This window comes from Myripristis murdjan, chromosome 14, assembly GCF_902150065.1.
Source record: "Myripristis murdjan chromosome 14, fMyrMur1.1, whole genome shotgun sequence".
Classification (NCBI taxonomy): Eukaryota; Metazoa; Chordata; class Actinopteri; order Holocentriformes; family Holocentridae; genus Myripristis; species Myripristis murdjan.
In genome coordinates this window covers 24332277-24356822 of record NC_043993.1, presented here as the reverse complement: position 1 = coordinate 24356822, position 24546 = coordinate 24332277, and the positions used below count along the sequence as shown (strand labels likewise).

Here is a 24546-nt window from a genome sequence, read left to right as displayed (position 1 = left end):
ACTGTTTTAGAGAGGGAGGGTTAGAGAAAGGGACGAAATTATTTCCTTAGTAAAGATTAATAATTTAAAATACAAGGTGCTTGGCAGGTGAGATTCTGATCTGCTATCTGCTCTTCAAAATTTGTTGTATCACTGGAGTCTGTCAAAACTATTGTTGTTCTTACACCTTTTGATAAGTTAGTAACACTTCACTTGGAAACCAGCAATAACACATTCACACCTTGGTGCAGCACAAATATTCTTTGTATTTTTATTATTCATGCATTGGGATGTTTCTGTGATCAAACTTTTCTCCACTCAGAATTTAAAAGTAAATGCCTTCCAGAAGAAACAAACAAAACCATTACACAAATAACTCATAACATAATTGTAATTTTGAATATTTAATTTACTGATTATTTGTTTAAAATAAACAAATTAAAAAATTAAAATGACAATTTAATCAGCCAATGCATATGGCACATGGCCATTTTGCCCCAACAATAACCTCCCCATAAAGCAACGTTGGTATTCCACCACTTTATTGCTGCCTTAAACAAAGGCCTTTTTAGATTTGCGAGTGATGGTATGTGGGAACTTTACTGGCTGTGCAGTGTTTATTATTGACAACATACCCTGTAAAATGAACTGCACACTGTTTTCTCCTGCAATATCATACACTGTAGAGACCAGATATGGCTCTTATGTATGTAATTGAGCTCTATTGTATTCCAGGGAAGTATTCAAATATGTAGTAGGACAGTTGGTTTTGGTCAGTAAAATCTATCACTGAACAGGGGCAGGAGAATTTTAGTCAACCTCAACTGCAAACAAGAGACAGGAATAATTTGTTTTAACTGGCAATGGATGACTTGTTTTGCAGTAATTTGATGCCACTGTGATGTAACCAGTTTTTTGGATCAATGCCTCAAAAGACTCAACTCAAACCACTATGGTGTTTGGGATCTTTGTGATGTTAACTGATGTCACAATGGTGACTTCAACTCCTAACCTTATGCGAAGATCTGACAGTCGATCAACAACATCCTCACTGTAATTTTAGAGGGTGTATTTCGAAATCAACTTATTGCTAGCTCACATAGGTTAGAGCTAGTTCGTTGAACTTTTGTTGAAAGCTGAAAATATGTCGTGGATAGTCAGCTGATACACTGTTGAAGGTTTACTGATGCATTGCTGACATTCAACAGTGGTCTATTGAAATAAAGTTATACCACTATTATTGTGTCCCTTTCATCTGTATTATAAACTGTTTTTTTTTTTTTTTTTTTTTTGTGCTCTGGATTTGCGCTTGTCACAGGCAGGCTTCATCCAACCCGTTGCAATAAACTGAGACACTTTGATATCCAAAGAGATCAAAATGTGTGAATGTGTTAATTGCAAAATAAGTAAAGTGTTACTAATAAGTATATTGGCATTGTTTACCCCTAACCCCTGCTGTTGCCAAGGTGATGCCTTTTCCTTTTGGTCCAAGCCATCACCTGTTTTGGTGACTGAGCCCCACTCTCCTCCCCTCTAACCTCATGGACAGAAACCCAACACCACCTCATTCATTTCTGATTTTCATTTATTTTTTTTCTGTCCCTCTGTCCTGCTCCTCTGCCTTCCTCCTTTCTGTGTTATGTCTTAATCTCATCCACACCATTGTCCTGTCACCAGCTCGCCCTGTTGGTAAGTAGGAGCTGATCCCATGGTGCATGCTTTCCTTTCTGGGTTTTTGATCAGACACACACACACATTACCACTGTAGCATTCCACATACACATTCATGAAACTTATAAGGAACATGCACATCTGCATACTTAGTATCCTTGCCCTCTTTGGCTGTCTTGTGTAGCCACAGTGGATGTAACACCTCACTTCCTTCAATTCAGGGGTGCAGATATGGTTGATATGTCTTAGTTCAGAGATGTGGATAGAGAATGAGTGTTACTGCAAGACACCCTGCTATTGAGTTGATGTCATTCATTCAGATGTGTCAGCAGCTGAATGAATGGCTTGTGTGGTTGGCTTAGTTAAGCACAATATCAGTCTTGAAGAACTAGAATAGTTGCATGAAACTAGCTTGTAGTTGCAAGTTCAGTTGAGCCATTTCTTTTCATCGTAGTTCTTCTTGTAAGGTACTCCTAAAGAACTCTGTGCACGTGTTGCTACTGTGTTCTTTGATGTGACCTTTGACCTCAGAGGCCCCCCAGTTTGTGGTGCGACCCCGTGACCAGATTGTGGCTCAGGGACGAACAGCTACTTTTCCCTGTGAGACCAAGGGCAAACCTCAGCCGACTGTCTTCTGGCAACGAGAGGGCAGCCAGGTGAGGGCATCATATGACAGAAGTTGTGTGTTTATGCGTGATTGTCTCTGGATGTGTGTGTGTGTGTGTGTGTGATGGGAGAGTTGACATTATTCTTTTGTGGTTGCCTTGTTATACAGACAAAACATGTGCAGGAGGATCCAAAATAAGCTGCCTTTCACGGATGTAATTGAATTATGAAGGATGGCCAAGGATCTGTCTAAATGGATCGAGCCGGGGGGGCAACAGAATGTGGTTCTGTGCCACGAACAGATAATGAAGTGGTCATCAATCATTAATCAGCACAGCTCTGACCAGCCAATTCACTTTGCAAGAAACAATGTTCATGTGCAGCATTAGAGTCATTAGACATAATGGGAGCAGGCTAATGTCCCTCCCGGCCCATCAGCTCGTCTGCTTGGGGTAGGGAAACGGACGATTGTGATGCCTCAATATCATGACCCCAACTACGTGTTATCACAGCAGGCTCCTCACTCTTGGTGTAAACTGCCATTGGACCCAAGCAGGCAAGAGACATTGACCTCCCACTTTGCCACCTGAATTCCATGGAAATGTTGGAATATGTCGTCATTTTAAAAGCATGGGCAGGAATGAACACTGTACTTACATGCATTAAAAAATCCTTTCGTTCGGGCTTACTTGTTTTCTAGTTAATACTGCGCAAACTTGTCCTTGATCTATTTTAACCTGGGTTATGGTTTGTTTATCTCTCAGGATGTATATGATCTGTATTATGAAACTGTCTGAAGAACCACTTGAAACATCTAAAGTACTTAGGTGCAGTTAAAAAGAATTGAAGGGAGACTTAAATTGCAGTGTGCAAGTTGTTCTTTAATAAATCATAATGCTTTGTAGTATGTGCATCATCTTAAAGTTGAAATTAAGGTCCAAGGTGGATCAAGTGTTTACTAAACTGGCTCCTCGGCTTTGGAACAGCCTTACAATCAATCTTAGATCTGCAGATGCTGTCTCTGCTTTTAAATTCAGCCCTAAGACACATGTGTACCCTCTTGTCTTTTTGTCTAAATAAATTTATCTGTTTATATGTCACTGCTCTGTTGTGCAAACATCTGTATTTAAGCTTATTTTAATATGATTACTTGTTTTATGATTATTTGTCTTCTCTTTCTTCTTAATTCATTGAATTTCTTTGAATGTGATTTGATTGTGTGCCTTTTACATTGTTGTTCTTGTCTCTTTATTTTATATATCCTAAACCACCCATTTAACATGATTCATTATGCTGATTTTGTTGTTCAACACTGCAGTATTTATTATTATTATTATTTTTTTTTTTTTTTAGTTGATGGAACAACTCATAAAATATCAACTTAATTAAACAATGCAGAACTAAATTCCTGGGAGTGGGATAAATTGTTAGAATTATGTTTAATAATCTCTCAAATATATCTCTCAGCTTCTCATATATATTTGGGTGTCTTCTCATGCAGTGGTTTATCTTCTAAAAATATATATGTATAATAATATAGCTGTTGATGAAGCAGCACCTATTTGTATGCACATGTACACACATTTGCTCACAAATCCTCATACCCAATTAAAAAGTTGTGTTTCCTATTATTTCCCCCTCAACAGCTATCATTTTAATCTTTTGCTTTTGGCAAACAAGCCTCACTTGGCTGACCTTTGTGATCTCGTTTGTGCAGCCAAAGTGGACCAACAAAAGCTCAGCTGACGTGCATTTATTGTGCAAATGTGAAATGACATCTGAAAGTAAAAAGTAAAAGATCAGAGAAACACGAATTGCTTTGTAAATATTGATTTTCAAACCTGTTAGTAATACCATCTCTAAAAAAAAAAGAGCTATGAAACTAATTAAGCCTTGACTCTGAAAGGTTATTATAGCATTTATTCCATCAGTGGATGTGGACTCACATGGCCCTTTTCAACTGTAGGAATGTAGCTGGAGGTGCCATGCCATGAAACCTATTTCATGGGTTACAGAATTATTTCCAATGGCTATGACATGGTTGTGGTCAAAGTTCCTACAGCATATTTCTGGCCCCGTTCAGGAGGCGATAACTAAAATCGCCCCCTGAATAGGGAGTACCAGGGTCCTTCAGGGAGAGCTAGCAGTGCTTTTGATTTTGATTGGTTGAGCACTGACATGACAATGCTCCTGTAGTGAACCAAAACTGCAAGTTGGATAAACAAAGAGGCCCAAGCCGTTTTGTGGATAGGGGCTTGTTTTCTTAGAGCTTTTTTTTTTTTTTTTTTTTTTTTTATGAGGCCTGAAAAGTCCCAGATTATGGAAAGTTCTGGGTTACTTTTGGTGGAAAAGGGGTAATAACAGTAAAGTGAACCAGGAGATAGAGGGGCTGTGGAATAGTAAACAAACATGCTTGCATGCATGCATGTATTCTATCTTAAATGAAAACACTTATGTCTTTTATAATTGATGACCTCATGCTGCATTTAGGTGGACAGGAAGAAGACAGAGACTTTGTGCACTCCATTTTTTCTTCAGGCTTTTAGCGTCTTCATTTAGCTCTTATGATTTGACTGAGAAGAAGTCAATACCTTTGTGAGATACTTTGCTTCGACTTCAGGCATTTTGCTTTGGTGCTTTGCACATACGTGTCTTTTATAGCTGAAAAACATGTATGAACAATGAGGAAGTACATGAAAAATTCACTTTGAAGATTATATTCCATCATCCGTCTGTAAAGGCTACAACCAGTGAGCAGCCACACCCGTACGTGTTTCCATATCCTTTACTTTTTTCACACATCTCTCTCTCTCTGTAGGATCTTCTGTTCCCCAACCAGCCAACGCAGGGAGACGGCCGTGTGTCTGTGTCTGTGAATGGAGAACTGACCATCACGTCTGTGCAGCGCTCTGACGCAGGATACTACACCTGCCAGGCCCTCACTGTAGCAGGAAGCATCATGGCCAAGGCCCAGCTTGAGGTAGCAGACGGTGAGGCTGGACAAAAACTACACACATGTACACACACACACACACATGCATACACAGAGAATATGCAGTTCTATACAGTGCACCAGGGGTTGACGATCCTCTTCGGCATATCTACTTTTTAGTTTGGTTGCTGAGGAGATTTTCATTAAGTACTATGTAAAACAATGACAGCAGTAGATTGCAAAAAACACATTGCTCACTACACTGCCATGTGTCACATCTGATGAGACAACACACCTGAAGTCAAGCAGCATTTCCGCTCTATGTAAAGCAATAAGGTTTAATTGCTATATGCAAAAGATGCAGATAATAATCATGTTTCGAAAATAAATTCCTTTTTTGTTGGGATGGCACCTGAACAACGGTCATCTCAGTGCTTTTTTTCCTCTACTTTGAAAATACCATATACATACATCATAATTTTATATGGCTTACCACTGGTATTTTGTCATCTATGTTATTACAAGTTACTTTGATGCATACTGGATTTTAAAATCACACAAGAAAACATACACACACAGAAACACACACTTACACCATTGTCTAAACCAAATTAAACATCAAATACATTAGCAGCTATTTGTCTGCCCACACTTACCTTGGCAGAGACGCGCCTGCATGTTCTAAAAGCCAGTCAGTCAAATGTAATCACCCTTTTCATTATCACCTGACTGTGGTAAAGTTGAATGGACTGAAAAGACTGAAACAGCTTAAAATAAAAACTCCCTCTCTCCTTGATGGAGAGTCACTTTACACTTCTCTCTGAAAAAGTATTAATGTCAGCATTAAGTGCTGAGCCACTGCCAGTTGGAGGCTGTTTATGTCCTTCTCTTCCATTTGTCTCTTGACTCTTTCTCCCACTGAGAGGAGATGGATCAATATCAAAGTAGAGTAGGATAGAGCAGGGTGGACGGGAAGAACGTCATTGACTGATCACTGCAAACATAGATGGATAGGGGCTAAATTATGCAAAGTGGAGAAATGTCTTGTTAGCTTCACCTGATCACCCAATTTGTGTTTGCTTTGGAGGCTTGCATCTTTGTTATCTCAGTCTGTCATAATCATAACACACAGATCTCAGTTTACCAGACAAACTCCATTGCATTCTTTTCTATTATATGATGTAGATGTAGATGATGCCCATATTACCACATAAATGCAACCAAATTGGACTTGATAGTGAGTAATGTATTGTATTGTATGTGATTGTACTTATACTGTTCTCTTCCTGGCTGTGCTTGATTTCTCGGCTATTCTGCTTGAGTTGCCGTGTTCCTCCTTGTGCTGAAGGAGGTATGATAAAAGATAAGACTAGGGGAATCTGCTGTAAACACTTGTATGAGAGGAGACAGGCCTGATAACAATAAAGAGCAGCAGTGAGGAAATTGGAAGGGGACAGGAGTTACAAGGCCTAGAGAGATTCAACACTCCAGAAATTACTGTTCCAGAGTGCAGAGGCTGATGTAACACGCTTTAAAGACCCGTAAAGAGATGTATTGTTGCTCTGCTTGGCATACTAATTCCGAGTTTAGTTCTGTGTGGGGGAGAGATGCCAAGAGAGGTAGGAGGCATAGCCATGAGTCACAGGAGCAAGGGGATGGAGAGGGGATGAACGTGTTGAGAGGTGTTACAAAGAAGGTAAGGTAATTAGCACCACAGTTGAGGCGTCGTTAATCCACACCTAGTAATTAGAGCTCAAAGGTGTGATGCACTGCCATGAGCACACTGCCCTATGCGGAAACAGCTCACAAAACATTCACTTCCTCTCACAACAGATCCATCACTTTCAACCCTAACATCTTGGGCCTGCGGTCACTAATGCAATTAGTGCAATCATAAATCAACACCTACACCTTGCGATAAGGTCACGTATTTTCAAAACACAGGAAAACCTAAACAGTGAGACTAGATTGTTCGTTGTGTCATCCGAAGAACATATGCTGGTATGGTATGCATATTACACCACTGGAAATGTATTCAAAAATGTCACTGCTGAAGATCAAATACTAATAATGCCTGCCTCTTTATTATTATCCTCAGCGCTGAAGGATCGCCCCCCACCCATCATTCGGCAAGGCCCATCCAACCAGACGCAGGCAGTAGGAGGTGTCGCCCTACTCAGGTGTCAGGCATCAGGGGACCCAGAGCCAACGGTTACCTGGCGAAAAAATGGGGCCAGTCTGCTGGGGAAGGACCCTCGATTGTCACTGCTGGAACATGGCAGCCTTCAGATCCAGAGTACCAGGGTGGGTCTCAGCCAATTATGGGTTCATATACATAAACGTTTTTTTGTATGTATAATACGTGTAGCACTAAGTGATTGGGCGGCCAAGTGTTTGGTTTAGAAACTGCATTTCTCACACGGCTGATTCTGGTTCATGCTCCAGTGTCAACAAACATCCGGCCTGCTGAGGTATTCTTGAGTAATACTTTTTGTACCTGGACTACCTGCTGAAAAAAAAGTGGGTGACACCGTCTACATTAGCAGAAACCTGGTATGCATATTTCACCTCCGGGTTAATTGGTGTCACAATCTTCCAACCTGACTGAAAGCACAGCAATTTCCCTGATGTTCCGCCCCTGTGGTCTCTCATTACAGCTACACTGTGGCGTCCAATGCAAAACATGGTGAATTATTTGTAATTTAACATATTACGTAGGTCAAAACTACAACAATCAAAACTGCAAGAGGACCATTTAAGTGAGGACCGTGGACTGTACTGAAAAATGCCTGAAATAAACATGTAATTGAATTTCTAAGTCTACCTGGTTCTCATAGCTGCTCATTGCCTAGATTATGTGTTCATTTCAGATTTTTGTCAGTCGAGTCTAAATGTCATTGCAGCTACACAGGGTTGCGAATTAGTGGGTGAGCTATTACACCTATGCTGATCAGAGCTGAAGCCGATAGTTACCAAGGACTCAATCAGGAATCCGGGAGGGGATTTCAAGATTTTTAAGGATTTCAGGCATCACTTTCTTCATCTCATATTTTTTTTTATTAATATGCCTGTGGTTCTCAAAGCAGCTTCCAAAACACCCTGGTCTGTCCCCAGAGTAATTGCATGTTTTCTGATTAAGTTTTAAAGAAATAGCTCACCTCAAAATTAAAACTGTCTACTTATCCCACACAATTTGAAACTCCTTTGAGCTTTCTGCCTGTTTGGTGGTCCCACAAACATTAGTGACTGTCATGGGGTTGTGTAGGTAATGACTGAACTCCTGTTCTTTCAAGTTCACCTAGGTTTCCATCAAAAATCTTTTTTTCAATATCCTCAGCATCACAGGTTTTGAGAACCCCTTCTGTAAATGCAATCAATCACACTGTGTACAAATATTTCACACTAGACTAAGCTTCAAGCTATATACACTGTCAGCATATTATTATTGTACACAGCAAACTACATTAATCCACACCGCTGGGTATGTTTGACCTTCAGTTGGAAGAACCCCGAATCCCCACTCTTTCTCTTTCTCTGTGCTTCTCTCTTTTGAGTGCCTTCTTTTCACTGCACCACCATTAAGGGCGGCTGTAGATAAAAAAGAGTGTGTGTGCCTGGGTGTGTGTGTGTGTGTGTGTGTATTTTTGTGTTTGTACACTGCATACTTCTTCTATAGCAAGTGAAAGAGGTAAGAGAAATTCTCTCATCTTCCAACTGAGTCAGCTGAATGTAATTCAAATGGACAAGTGCAGTCAGGTTGCTTTTAAAAGATGAATAGACAGTATTGATTTTTATGAGTCGTTAAATGCTGCTATTTAGTGCAAATCTCCCCGGCAGCGGTTGGAAACTCAAGGACAGGGACCAGGGAAGGGATTGTGATGGAGAAACTGTGCAATATACAGCACCCTATCACCATGTCAAAGTGCCTTCTCTATGTGACTTGCCCTATGTTTCTGACTCTCTTGGGAGATAAAGTAGTTATCAGTGGCTCCTTCAGCATGGCCAGTGCAGAACAGATTGTCATGTCTCTTATTCCCTGTGTCAGCATTGATGATAATAATGTTGATGGTCCTGTGAATGGGGGGGTGGGACTATTATTGGAGGAGATCAATTAAGAAAATTAATGTAAGCTCTTACTGTGTTTTTTTTCCTTCGTTTTTTTTTTTTTTTTCATTGGCAAATGCTAAGGGTTCCTCTCACGCACTCTTGTGCTTTTCTCCAGCCAAATGCAGGGCAGTAGAGGTTAATGCACTTTTACTGTACTACTAGCTGCAAACCTCCTTCAAAAGCCCAGGCTGATGTACGAGCTAGTAGAAGCCATCAGGGATCAGAGTTAGAAAGGCTATTGGATTCAGAAGAACATTGCAAAAGAGCATGGCTTGAAAACGGTATTTTTTGTTATGATTTGGATGAGAGGAAACAATTTAAGGGTACTTTCATACAAATGGCGTGACTTGACTAAACTCATTTTTTTTAGTGGAGATTTACACTTGGTAACTGTTTTTAGTCTTGAATTAGGCTTAAGCTGTGTCTATGGCGATTATACTGTAGACCAGGGATGGGCAAATGTGTGATGCAGGGCTAAGAGTTTGAACATTTCCTTCACAATTAAAGACTACAACACATAATTTCATTGGTGAACCAGAAAAGAGGAACTAAGTAGTAAAATTACTTTATTTGGTTTTCATTTGGAATGAAAGCCTGCAGATTCTTGGCCCTCCATGGCACGTGTGTCCATCCTATCTGTAGACTAAATACAAGCTTGGTTGAATTTTCTAATGGTGAGTTAATGATATAGTTTTCCATCATCTGTCTTTCTTAGCTGTCTGACTCGGGGTTGTTCACCTGTGTTGCTACCAGCTCCAGTGGGGAAACGTCATGGAGCGCTTACTTGGATATCAGAGGTCAGATCCAATAAAAGTAATTCTGATAGACAATAAACACAAAATTCATTCCTCGATATGCCTTCCACTCACTGATGTTCATTTTGTCTCTCTGCAATTTCCACTTTTCAGACTCCACTGACCTCATAGACTTCATGTCCCACAATGCTACTGCTCTCCCGGGGCAGCCCTCCAAGCCAGAGGTCACGGATGTCACCAAGAGCAGTATCTCGTTGTCATGGGAACTGGGGCCAGAGGGTGGCTCCCCGGTGTCCTCCTATGTCATTGAGGCCTTTGGGTATGTCTGTGACCTATGGCCTCAAGCTGCATTTAGTGACCCCGAACTTTCATGGCAATAACAGATGTGGGTGTTCATGTGGGCATTGAAGCAAGGCAGCCCTTGTTTTAACCCATAGAGTTTGCATTCTGAATGGCTTAACCTTCATTTAGAATTCATTTAACTGGAGTGTAAAAGTATAAATTGTCAGTACAAAGGTTAGATGAATATCTACTTTGTTTCAAGTTTAACATTTTAAATCCAGTGAATTTGATTTACTGTCTCCTCAGCTTTAAAGATAAGAAAGAAAGAAAGAAAGAAAGAAAGAAAGAAAGAAAGAAAGAAAGAAAGAAAGAAAGAAAGAAAGAACACATCCTAAGTCGAAATACTCATGTCATGAAAATACATTTCTTTGCAATCGTGTTTTTATCATTTACACATTTGAGATAACTCAGTCTATTTTTTTTTCTTTATGTTTGACTGCTAATATTGCAAAATTCATATAATGACAAACTTTCAAATTCTATGTAGAATTCCTGTAGATTTAAAGCAAGTATGTTTCTGCTAATCATGACATGAGATCCAGCCAGAGTGGGTATTCTGACTGAATTTGGTAGTCATGTGAGATCAATAAAGAGGAGGGGAGTTTTGCTGTTTAAGCACAGCTGCATGAATTTGAGCGAATATAGGCATGTACATGTCCTTTAGCTTTAATAAGCCATACCAATCTTATTTCAAGAGGGGCAGGGAGAGCAGGATTGGATTAGTGCTGGAGAGATTAAAAGTTCTTCCCTGCGAGACCGGTGCCTTAAATATTGCAAGACTTTAACTTTAGTTTAGCTTAAAAGCAGTGATATAGGGCAGGTGTTTGGACAATATGCTGATTGCCCAAGCAGTTGCCTCAGCATTATTGCATGGATTACTCTTGCTGACAGGGAAAAATTCAATAGATGTTACTCGTGCCTGTGAGCACCTGTGCCCCATTATTTTTCCTGTTTCTGGGAGCAGTGCCCTCTAACACTGCCCTAAATAGTGTAGTATATCTCAGCCTTCAGAGCACCAAGCACTCCAGAGTAAGTAAAAGATTTTACTCGACTGATCAGATTAATTTATGCTCCCCCTGCAGTCAATCGGTTAGTAATAGCTGGCAGACAGTGGCAGACCATGTGAAGACCACGCAGTTCACAGTCAAAGACCTGCGACCCAACACCGTCTACCTGTTCATCATCAGAGCAGTCAATGCTCAGGGGCTTGGAGACCCCAGCCCCATGTCTGAGCCGGTCCGCACACAGGGTATGTACAGACGATTTCACAGTAGATTTCAAACTCCTTAAGGTAATGTCTTCTTAAAGCATCATTGTTTCTCTTTATATCCCTGCCCTTCTCTCTTCCCCAGACATTAGTCCTACAGTACAAGGTGTGGACCATCGTCGTGTCCAGAAGGAGCTGGGGGATGTGATGGTCAGCATGCATAACCCTGTGGTCCTTAGCTCCACCTCTGTGCAGGTCACATGGACTGTGAGTACTCACAACACTCTTCTCAGCAGCTGTTTGTCTTTGAGTATGCAGAAAAAACATCCAAAAATAATAACTTGCACATTCTATTGAGGTTGTACTCTGTGTGATAGTAAGGACTTTAAGCAGCGACTCCAGTGACTGCAAACCTGCTGGAATTGTTGCAGGTTTCCACAATCATCTTACTATAAACACCTCGAGTTTTTATGAAGAAATGGCATTTGAAAGAACCACAGCTGAATTCTTTTATGCTTTTGAGTTTTGTATAATGAAAACAGTTCCAGCAATTTCGAGCTATCGTATTGTATCCGTGTTGTTTCACTGACAATATAGTATCATTATCTATTGTAGAAGTAGTTTTATTTCAAAACACAATAAAAACAGAAAATTCTCCCATCAAAACGCTTTGGCAACTACATTAAATGGATAGTTTTCCCTTAGTAGAGTGACAGGCTACATTTATGAGCAGCACAGGTTTATTTCCCAACACCCAACACCTCCAAAATGTGCTTGCTGTGAGTCCCTAGTACCTGGAGAGCAGCAAACACATTCAGAATGAAAGGCCAAACAGATATTGTGTGAGCTTTTCTGAGAACTCTATAGCGCGCTTGTAATTGCATTTTGGAGACAAAACAGTAAAGGATTAGTTATTGTGCCCACAGCAGTGGCTTGGGATTCAAAGCCAAGGACAGCTGTTGCTCCCTGACTTTGTGATGGTTTGAGGTGGTGCAGGAATTAAGACTAATGTTTCTGTTCAGGACAAATAGATCACCATTAGTTGCAACATGTGTCACTTCTCGAGGGAGTTTGCAGTCAGCCGTTTATCTGAGAAATGTTTTTTGTCTCTTGGCAAGGTGTCCCTTCTGCCTGCTGGTGTGGGTTAATGACAGACTTTGGATGTGCTCACACTCTTGTGCGTTTTATGCTCGCCAGCGCGGCAAGCATGCAAATGTGCTGATGCTGCTGAAAGACTGTAGGATTTTTAATATGTCCTTGTTGCCTGGTCTGAAATGGCTATGTTTGTAAGCTGTATAGGCCAGCTAATGGCCTATAAAGCTGCTCTTGGAAAATTGCTTTGACATTTAACTTTTCACATTTCTCTAAAATTCTAAATTGTTTGTGGAAGGGTTTCATTAATCAAAAGAAAATTCATTTTAAGTTGCGTAATTCATAAGTGTCATTCAGGTTCTGCATATTATTCATTGGCCTGCTTTGTGATAAGTGGTCTTAATCCTTTGTTGAAGATGTAACATTGCTGCAGTAAGTCTTGCTAATTGCATGTTAGCAGTGGCACTGATTTTTACATTGTAGTTATGAGCTATTCTTGGCTTGTTTTTGGAATATTAAATTTCCAGGTCACTTTTCAAATCCTCTCATCAGAAGTGTGGTAACTGTTATTTTTGTATGTATTGTCTCAAAGCAGTAGCTTTGCTGTCAGCAAACATTAATGAGGTATAACTCTGAAAGACTCTCCAGAAAGTCCCACAACACAGCCAACACTCCACAATGACTCTTTATGATCACAGTAACAACTACTGCCAACTCCACTCTCCACATTTCATTCCTTTTGTTGCTGTAAAATGCAGCTGACTGTATGCAGCTGTACACCTCGAAGCCCAACCTCTTCTTGCTTACAAGAAAGTGATCCTAATGTGTGTTCCTGTAAAAAGTTCTTTTCAGCTTAAGTGCCGTGTCTAAAAGATGCCAGGCATCGGGCCTTAAATGGTGCTTTCCATCTGGCTTGGGGCTGCTCCCCATTAACTACAAATAAAAACGGAAAAAAAAAAATTGGAATTTTGTGAACGTGACTTTACAGCAGATTTAATCACACGTATGCATAAATACATACAGACACATTCTACTCCAAGGGTAAGCACACGCATTCTGAAACACACACAAATACACACATTCATAATCAGGACGCTTATTCTCTGTAGTATTTGCATTGCATTCACACATCATAATTCTGCACATTTTCAAGATTTACAGATATAGAGTCGTGTAAATGAGAGGCTATAACTCGTTTGGCCCGTCATCATTTGCACCATTATTGCTGAAAAGTGTGTTCTTGATATGTGTAGCTTATTCTGGAAGAACAAAGGAAATGTCAAAACCTCTTTAGAGCCACATGCACCGTAGACGTCTCACCGCTGGGGGATTTCAAAATGGGCTGTAATTTGAATTTTAAAATTGCTTAATAAAAATTTAATGTACCATTAGTCCGCAGTTTGCAAAGTGTGTGTGCACTCTCTCTCTCTCTCTCTCTCTCTCTCTCTCTCTCTCTCTCTTTCTCACACACACACTTTTCACTCTCTTTTCAAACTCAGAGCACACACAATTGAACCTGCCATTTGTTACAATATTACAATAGTTCAGTGCGTAACAGGTGCTGTGCTGGAAATACACTCTGCGCCTGTGTCAAAAGCTTTATACTGCAGTAGCTGTTTGCTCACACAGTTGTCCACAACAGCAGCTCACCTTCAACCTCAAAATCACAATACCAAACAAGACATTGCTGTCTGGCCTTTATACTGACATGAGCAATAGACAGACTATAGCGCTGGTACAAAACAAATGTCTGGATTTATTTTTTTTTATGTTTGACAGAGCAACACAGATGGACAGGAAAGACAAGCAGCAAAGTGCACAGGTGGATTCAAACCCATATTGCTACAATTAGATCTTTTCCATTATGTTATGCATGGTATTGGTTGAACCACCAGGGCAAAATTAAGTGTCCATATTTCATGGACTAATTTAAATTGACATACCAAATTTCATAAAAATCAACCATTGGACTCTTTGCTGTGTTAGCTGTCAATGCACTGCTGAAATATTACCTGTTTTCTGTTTATTCATTTTTTCCACCAGCTTCATTTATGACAGGAATTGACCAGACTAAATTGGCTGGAACTTGTTTTGATGTAAGGAACTCAGGGAAAACAGAGTCTTGTTGTTGAATCAAAAATTTCAAGCAAAAATTGAGTTAAACTTTGAACTGATGGTGACACCAAAGCGATTACTTCATTGACCACAACATGTATATCTGCATGTCTTGGACTGATTGCATGTCTGGGACTGTCATTTTTCATCAGTATTAGTTCTGTGATCTGCCTTAGATCCCCATTATGAAAGAGAGAAAGCAAGAAAGACAAAAAGAAAGAATGCCTGCAATAACAATAAGATGCTTGTACACCTGCTGTGTTTGGCACCTTAATGAGGCAACTCATGCAGCAGGTAGCACAGGCACAAGCAGCAGGTATATAAGTCCAATCAACACTATCAAAGCTCAACTAATAAGCCAAACTTCTGATGCAATATAAGATTTTCAGCACAGGATGGAAACAAAAATGAGCCAGCAAAATAAAAGTCTCTCTGGGATCGTAGAGATTAGGTGGGCAGACACAACACAGACATAAAGTGAATGCAGCTCAATAAACAGCAAGCATCATAAAAAAGCACTTTGAGGCACGGTAGCCCAGAAGTATACTGCTGTCTCTTTCTTTGGTTCTTAAAACAGGGCACTTGTGAGCATGGTCTCTTTGGGTAAATCAAAGATGACAAAGGTAAAACTGTCAAAGCACTTTGAAAATATGAAATTTTGTTGAAATAAGTTTTGCTTGATGGATTCCCTTGAAGCAAAAATTAAAAAAAAAAAAAAATGGATCTTCAAATTGCACATGCCATGTTCCACAAGATTATACTGCATATGTCTGTATGTGAGCACAACAAAATAAAGAAAGGCAACAACACAAATCTTCCTTCCTGCTTTGTGTGATCCAATTTCAGAGATATTTATTATTTTCTTTATGTTTTGACAACTTCAGGTTCTTCAAGTTCAGGTCAACTTTATTGTCTCGGATAGGCTTTTTTTTTTTTTTTTTCAGCATAGTGTAAACAAATAGGTATTACTGATGGCAAGAAACATTAAAACTATGCTATGAAAACCATCTTGAAAGATGATTAATTACATTAAACATATATTGTGTTTAAAAGGAATTAAACAACAAAACAATGTCAACACAAAGACAGTAAAAATACAATCAAAGTAATACAGAATATTTTTTTTAATTACACCTTATTTATGGAAAGACAGACTGGATTTTAGAAACTCGTCTGAGATACCATTTCGCTTCCACAGAATGGCAGAAAAAGTGCACACTAGGTATAACCCCGTGATATATTCTGCAGCTGTCTTCTAAGACAAGGGAAAACTGAACACGGAGGAGTATAATTTATTTTGATTCATGGCTTCAGCCACATAAATTCTATTTCAAGTAAAGGGGGAGAACAAAGGGAGGTGGAGCTAGTGTTCCTAAGGCTTTTAGATTCTTAAATCATTTTGTTAATGAAATGCAGACTATGGCAATAGGGAGAGAGAGACAGAGAGAGAATGTGTGTATGTGACAGTAAAAGAGAGAAAGCGAGAGGGAGAGCAAGACCTGATTTATTTGGACCAGGCTGACAGTAAACAGCTGCTTTATTTCACCTGTAAAAGCTTTTATCTTGCTTCTGCCTCTGTTAACAAGCCATTACTATGAGTTATGTCTGTTATGTCTTATACTCCTTCCGGAAAACTCATCACCAAAAAACTTTCACCTGCACTATTAATTGAAAAAAAAAAAAAAAAAAAAAAAAAAAGGCTGTTGACTCTTTTAATTGACTGTTTCAGGGGTCAAGTCACGCCAAAGCTCTTTGACTGATCAGCTTTGGCACGTTGGCTCTCATTTTTTCGTTGTCATTTTTTTCTCTCTTAGAATTTGGTCTGCTAATCAGATTTTGTGATTTTCAAGGCAAGGTTGCGTACTGAAAGAGAACACAAATCGAATGCTGATCCATTGCTCCAAAGAAGGTGAACCGTAAATGTTTGTCTCTCTCTCTGTATCTCTCTCTTGCTGTCTATCTATCTCTGTCTCTGCCTTTCATTTTCTCTCAGGTGGAAAATCCATCCCAGTTCATTCAGGGCTACCGTGTTCTGTACAGGCAGACGTCAGGCCTCCCTTCCCCCGGTCCGTGGCAGACACAGGACTTGAAGGTCGCCTCAGAGAGGGACATAACTCTCTCTGGTCTGAGGAAGGGCATCGTCTATGAGATTAAAGTGCGGCCATACTTCAACGAGTTCCAGGGTGCAGACAGCGAATCCATGACGGCCCGCACCATGGAAGAAGGTAACTGATGAATTGAATACATACTCAAAATACAAAAATCTATTTCATAGCTTGCTATACATTGCGTGAAATGTAAGAGATGGTTGTTTTCACATGAACAGATGCTCCTGTGTAAGTGATTCTACCTACTTTTCTGTGTGGCTGCCTCTAGTAATGGCTTCATGCCTAGATACTGATGGATAATGGCATTTCAAGTACACCCACCCACACACGCACAGTGCTGCGGTGGCATCTCCCCTGTGTGTGAAAACAGGTCTCCCAGACAGCACAGCGGGGGTCCGTGACAGGCTTGGGCCTCTGTGGGGTGGTGGGCTGAAGGGGTGGAGGGGGGCGACTGTCTCCTCTGACATAAGATCAAGTCTTTTCCTGCTCCCTCGTTGGACCCCTGCTGCCATGTCCCTGTCGCACACCAGCCAGACAGCATGATATGCCCCACCCGCCCATTAACACACATACAGACACACACTCCAACACTCCAGCTCCAACTCCCATAAGCATTGTTGGTAATAATAAGACTTTTTGGTCTTGTCCATATGCTTATAATCCACTTCTCAGTCTAAGCACAACTTGATTCATTTGCAAGTTACCAGTCGGGTAACTGCTAATGGTAACAGTGACTGTAGCATACCATGACACTTGATGGGCAGGTTTGTTCAGAGCACCTTATGGTTCCATGTGTGCATGTATACAGTAGGTGAACCCTTAACCCTGATGTTGTTTGTGCTGCCATCAGCTCAACAGGACCAAGATCCACCGACAGATTGTTTGGTAGCTGCCTTTATATTTATTTCTAGTGTAAAGCTGAGGGCAACCATGGTAGATGATCTGCCGAAAATGATGATGTCATGGCAGCATTTGTTTTAGCAAATGGAATTTGTATTAATACCCCTCAAGTGCTAAGTGAAGACAAGTATGCTGATATAGAAATATTAGCTAATTAATGCATTAATAAGCTTACTTCATATCCTAAGCATACATGGTTATGGTTAATTGCCTATATCTTGGCATATATGGTGTGACATTATGCAGCTTATGAGCTTAAACTTTACTCCTTTCTCATAGCATAAGCAAATGCTATCAGTATATTCTCATTACTGATACTGTACTCATCAATCTTTGTGTTAGTCACACTGTTGAGATCATACTCTTTGATCCTTTCCGATGCTATAGCCGTTAATTGTTATCAATGCAGTCCTGAGTCATTACAGTTATTGTAACCATTAGTCATCCTAAAGTCTGCTGATGCTAGGCATTGTTCTCTCACTGCAGAACTAGGCTTTATGACTTTCATGCTCTCCTGATGTAAGCCTATAACTGACCGGCCCCTCCTCATTAAATCTGACATGAAATCTAGAAAATTTTAGGCTGCTGGGTCACGCAAAGTGCATTAATGTTTGCTAACCTCAAGGATTCATAATTCTGATGTCATACTATGATGTTTCTTTGACAAAAAAGGTAGTCTCAAAAACTAGATGAACATTGATATACTAATGTGCATAAAATCAGCAAAATTATCCACCTCTAAAGCCAAATACAGGACCAAGAACAACATGTTCATTAAATGTCAATGAGGAATATATGATAGACTGTACAGCTGTTTTTTCTCCTTTGCTCTCATTTCTTTAGTCAATGATTCACTGTTGCCTTGGCTTTGGTGCATGCATTCATTGTCATTGGTTGTTTATATTATAATAATGTAGGGATTTAATGCTGTTCTACTGCTACACTCATTGTAGGTCACTCTAGGACTGAGTCATGTAAATGCTTAAAATGGAAATTTATGAAAGGTAGAAATGGATATTTTCCTATTTTTTTGTGATTGTGTGAGCCATCAGCCATGGCAGTCAGCAGATGAACTTGCATGCGCAGATGGTCTCTGTGCATACAAAATTCTGGTCAGACTCATTCCCGTATTCCACCTCAACTCAGCTGTCATCACTTACTGTTGTTTGTTTCACATATTTATGAAACAGTTTTTGATATTCCATGCTGGGAGTGAGTTACGCAGCAGGTTCTGGGCTATTTGTATGCCGCAGCTCCCTCTAGCCAGCACTCTGTTACACTGTGTCTTCAGAAAGTTCAGACCCCTTCACTTTTTCCACCCTTTGTTGTGTTACAAACATAAGTTGAAATAGATTTTTTTCATCAGTCTACACGCAATATCCCAACATAACAAAGCCCAAACATATTTTTTTTTAGATTTTTTTTTTTGAAAATGTATGAACAATAAAGTACTGAAAAATCTCATTTACATAAGTTGAAGAGCCTTCATTCAGTACTATGCAGAAACACCTTTGGCAGCTTTGAGTCTTCTCGGGAATGCATCAACCAAGTCTGCACACCTGAATTTGGACACCTTCACCCATTTTTCCTAACTGTCTATGAACCACAGTTGTCAGGTCTCCGCACAGACTTTGAGAGTGGTCCAAGTTCAGGCTTTGGCTATGCCACTCAAAGACGTTCAGACTTATTCCAAAGTCAGTGTTGTCTTGGCTGTGTGCTTTCAGTTGCTGTCATACTGAAAGGTGGATCTTCACAACAGACTGCAGTTATGTGCACTCTGTAGCAGGTCCTCTGCAACAACCTGTCGGTGTTTGGCCATGTTCATTGTTCCCTCAGTCCTGATCTTCCCATCGGTGCCACTAAGAAGCATCCCCATATCATGATGCTGCCACCAAGGTTATTAACTGTGGGGTTGGTATCAAGGTTCATTTATGCTCAATGTTAAGTACATATATGGATAAGGATGGAGCCCTCTGTACATGCTCTGTGTTCATTTCGTCTGTATTGCTGCAGATTTTCCAGAAGCTTACATATACGAACAAAATGTAGCACTGCCACCAGAAATTGTGGTGGCAGTGCAGCCAATACTACAAAAGAGGCCGGTCTATGAGTGAGACATGAAAAAGACATTTTTAAAAATGCTGTTTGTTGTTGAGTAGTTGCTTGTGTTTTACCAGACATAGCATTTCAATTACATTTTGTGTCTCATCAGACCACAGAATCTTCTTCTTCATGCTCTCAGGCGCCTTTAAGTGCTGTTTGACAAAACCCGGTTGGGTTTTCATATGCCTTTTACTCAGGAGTGGCCTCCGTATAGCCACTCTGCCATAAAATATAATTGATGGAGTGCTGCATAGATTATTTGACCTTCTGGCAGGTTTTCTGTCTCTGCACAGGAACTCTGATGGTCTGTTCGAGTGGCCAGCAGGTTCTTGGTCATCTCCCTGACCAAGACTCTCTTGTCTGGTTTCTGAGTTTGGCCAGACAATTAGCTCTTGGAACGGTGTTGGTGGTTCCAAAATTATTGCATATCATAATGATGGAGCCCATGATGGAGCCAACTTTTCATGTTTTAGGAACTTGTCTACCCTTCTCTAGATCTGTGCTGACCCAGTTCTGTCATGGAGAGTCTACAGAGAGTTCCTTGGACTTCATGGCTGTCTATCTATCTATCTATCTATCTATCTACTCCATGCAAGATGGAGCCTGCCACATTTAAATTTACTGTATCCTTATCACCATATTGAGCTGTCCTTGTTTTACACTGAAAATGGATTTTTTATGTTCCAGCTGCATTTTTTCTTCTTTTTTTCTGTTAACTGACATTCCTGTCTGTTGGCGAAGCATAAAATTGAAAATGTCACATAGAGCCAGAATCCCATTCTTGTCAAGAAGTTTGATAACATTTTGCTAATGTTAGCTGTTTAGTCTCCTGGGGGCAGAATTAAACATTTTCTGGGTAATAATGACATTGAACTCTGGAAATAGTATAAAGGTTCCAAAAACTCCAAAAGGCACTTTCTCATTTAATTACTGACTGACTGTTTAATAGCTGATTTAGCAGTCTCAGTGGTAGACTCATCAAAATTATGGCAATTAAAATTTGGTGAAAATTATTTTTTAATGCTAATTGTTTCAGGGTGTTGATAAAATCTAAATTGCAGAACATAGATATCTGAAGACTGGATTTTTGCAGGCCAGATGGCATGTGAGTCGACTTGTTGAACTGTATAAAAAATGTATTTCAAACAGCAGAGTTATTACCATTGCATTGCCAGTTTCTAGAATATTTTGCCAACATATATCTATTTACAACCTGTGCAAGTAACATTATCTGGGGGTTATCTTACATCTATCCAAATATTCTTCCATTTATGAGTTAGCTGAGGCAGATTGTAAGGGCTGTCCAGAGGTGACTGGGACTGGCTTGCTAAGGAGGCTTTTTCCTATATTCATTGGAGGACTTGGCTTTATTCCCTCTGTCTACCAATGCGGGCTTGTTTAAATGACACACTGTTGTCTAAATGAGGCACTCTGAGCATGTTCACTACATTTCTGTCCAGCCATCTCCAGAGTTAAGCCCATCTGGAGTGTTCAAGCCACAGTAGCCAGGTTGCACTCCGGCCAGGTGGCAAACAAGATAGTCGTGTCATGGCCCACCTGCTTAGGCTTCATTACACTGCTGTGGAATCCAATGGCTTGCTTACATGGATCCACCACAGATAGCATTATTATTATGCGGCTCCTTAATTGGGTTCAGAGTAGTTATTTCATCCACTCAGTCAGAACATAATGATTGTTTTAATGAGAAGAGTGAGAAAATATATCCCCGGAGCGATTGTACAGTCTTGTCAATGACGGATGATAATGTGCTCAGTTGCATAAACATGCTGTTTGCCTCCTGCTGTCTGCAGCCTCTTTGAATCTCTGATCTCTCCATGCAAAGTTATCGGGCCAGTTTTGTACATCTAAGCAATGACCCATCGGACTGTGACTTGGAATTTGGCACCAGGAGCCACAGATCACATTTCTATCAACAAAACATCACAGAGCCTTCATTATAGTACATGGAAATTGAGCGTTTTTTATTTAGATAAGATATGCAGAATTGAATGTTTCTACTTTGCAAGCGTAAAAATGTGTGTGAAGGTAGTAATCCATTATGGAAGCGATGTCAGCTACTGGGCTCAGCCATCCTTTCATGGCACAGGGCTCGCTACTAGCAGCTACGCTTGCTGGCCTGCTCAGCATAGCTGTCATTTGCGAGATCAGTAAAGTAGGATTTAGCCCCCAACTGCTTGGTGTGTTACACTTGGAAATCCAAAGAATGCAATGTATTCATGGGATCCTGAACCGACAGTCCAAACGGAACAGCCCTGCTTGCTCAGGTTCCTGTGCATCAAAGCCATGCAGTCAACCGTACCATCAAAATGTGACAAAAGTCAGGAAAACTATACTTCTCTCCCTGCTCATTTCGTACAGCAGCAATCTGCCATGCTGGCTCAGACAGTGCCAATGTATTTTTGGCTTGCTTCATCAATATGAATACAAGGCAGTGTGTGAGACAAAGCACTCCTGCTTGCCATGATGAAGACACTCCCTTTCTGTTTAAAGCTAGAATATGTTAAATCATGCTGAATATTTTTTCTCTCTCTTCACCCCCCCGCCCTTCCTCCCCCAGCACCCAGTGCCCCTCCTCAGCAAGTGACAGTGTTGACAATAGGGAATCATAACAGCACCTCCATCAGTGTGTCATGGGACCCTCCCCCCACCGATCACCAGAACGGCATTATCCAGGAGTACAAGGTAGAGGCAAACTACTGCACCTCGCTGAATAATTTTTGCAATATACTGTGCCGCCTCACAGTGAGCTCTGTCTGGCCTGTCTGTCTGTGTCAGATCTGGTGTTTGGCCAACGAGACTCGATTTCATGTCAATAAAACTGTGGACGCAACCATCCGTTCAGTGGTAGTCGGGGGGCTGCAGACTGGAGTGCAGTACCGTGTGGAGGTGGCCGCAGGCACCAGCGCAGGGGTGGGGGTGAAGAGCAAACCCCAGCTCATCATCTTGGGTAATCCACCCATACACACACACACACACACACACATACACCATGCAGGTTAAATGACAAAGGAGGAACCATATAGGTCTCCATCACAGATTGCTGTCTGGAAAAATGATTTATCAATTTATCGCGCTTTAAGAAAGAAGATTGTGCTTTGTGACATGGACGTCTATCAAGAAATCAATAGCGTTTAATTTAGTGTAGTGTCTGGTAACACTGTGCCGAGTGCTGTTAGCCATATCAATAATCCTCCTCAATATGTGTGCAGCTGGCGCTAACAAAGTAGACAGTGTTATTGAGGGAGCTTATCAGCCTATCACATCTTATCAAATAGCTGAAGGATGCTCTGAGTATATAAGCCCAGAATCAATATCAGAGCCCAGGCCAGATGCTCTTCATCTGTGACTTTTGACTGATATGTGGGAAAAACACCCTTAACGCACAGAGAAAGGAAAACACTGGGCTGTGGACTGAAGTCTAATGATAGGGCTTTTTTTTCCTCCTGCTGGAGACTGTGAATCTAATTTCACAGCACAGTAGCCGCAACAGAAAATCAAACTCTGTCAGAGCTGCTCTGTCAATCTCATGTCTTGCAGCTCAAGTTGATAAGTGCACTGCTGAATTGATTAACTCTGCCTACATAGTGGATGTGCTGATGCTCTGTTTTTGGTTTTTGTTCTTTTTTTTTTTCAGTTATACCACAGTTACCCTGTTTGTTTTTATTTATTCATTGCCTCTTCCTTTGACCATTTATGTGTTCCATTTGCCTCAATGTTTGATCTATTTTTCATGGAGTTTTTTTATGTTTTTGTTTTTGTTTTTTGTTTTCCCCAATCTCCATCCTTTAACCCATTCAAAAGGCATTTTCTGTACATATTGGTTGGTTTTTATTTGTTTTTGTGACATATCACATGATGGCATAATGTGAAAAAATTCAAATGTTCATTTTGTTCATGTGTGTGTGCATATGTGTGCCTCCAGGTGCAGAACTGAGGGATGTGATGACGGGGACGGAGGGCAACAATAGCATTTCAGATGTGGTGAAGCAGCCAGCCTTCATTGCAGGTCTGGGAGGGGCTTGCTGGATTGTCCTAATGGGCTTCAGTGCCTGGCTGTATTGGAGGAGGAAAAAGAGGAAGGGCCTCAGCAACTATGCAGGTAAAAAATCAATTTACATGGTTCTGCATCAACACAGAATCTCATAGCAGAGTAGCTCTCGCTCCCTCCAGTGAAAGTTGATTTTGGGCCATTTAGGCTGTGCTAAGGCATAAATGCAGAACAAAGGAAATATATTCAGCACAGATGGAAATAGGCCCTATTTACTTTAATTCACTGTGCACTGATGTGCATCAGCTGTGAACAGAGTCCCATCAGGACCGCACCTCAACACTTTAATACATTCATCCGAGATAAGTAATTTAACATCCCCCTCCATTATCGGACCATGGCCGGTGTTGTTTGCACATTAATGTGAAATGCGTCTAGATTTAGAATGAAGTATTCTTTTATCCCTCTGTGGATCTAGCATATAGCTGTGGGCTATTATCTTCACACTGTGTATGGCAGCTTTCATAAAACTTGTGACTTGGAGAGAGACCGTGATGATTACCTAATTCATTAGGGATTTACATGATCAACTGCGGCTTCTCTAATCCCTTATCTGACAA

At 40.6% G+C, this 24546-nt stretch overlaps 1 protein-coding gene across 1 annotated transcript in view; it reads left to right on the top strand.

Moving 5' to 3' along the window:
- LOC115372007 (roundabout homolog 2-like) overlaps positions 1-24546 on the top strand; it is a 94125-nt gene that overhangs the window by 56205 nt on the left and 13374 nt on the right. The window contains exons 7-18 of the mRNA XM_030069699.1: positions 1657-1668; positions 2182-2306; positions 5075-5246; positions 7287-7492; positions 10011-10092; positions 10204-10369; positions 11475-11641; positions 11745-11866; positions 16800-17031; positions 22496-22620; positions 22714-22885; positions 23861-24037. Coding sequence (XP_029925559.1) covers positions 1657-1668; positions 2182-2306; positions 5075-5246; positions 7287-7492; positions 10011-10092; positions 10204-10369; positions 11475-11641; positions 11745-11866; positions 16800-17031; positions 22496-22620; positions 22714-22885; positions 23861-24037 — 1758 coding nt within the window. The remainder of the gene's footprint in view (positions 1-1656; positions 1669-2181; positions 2307-5074; positions 5247-7286; positions 7493-10010; positions 10093-10203; positions 10370-11474; positions 11642-11744; positions 11867-16799; positions 17032-22495; positions 22621-22713; positions 22886-23860; positions 24038-24546) is intronic.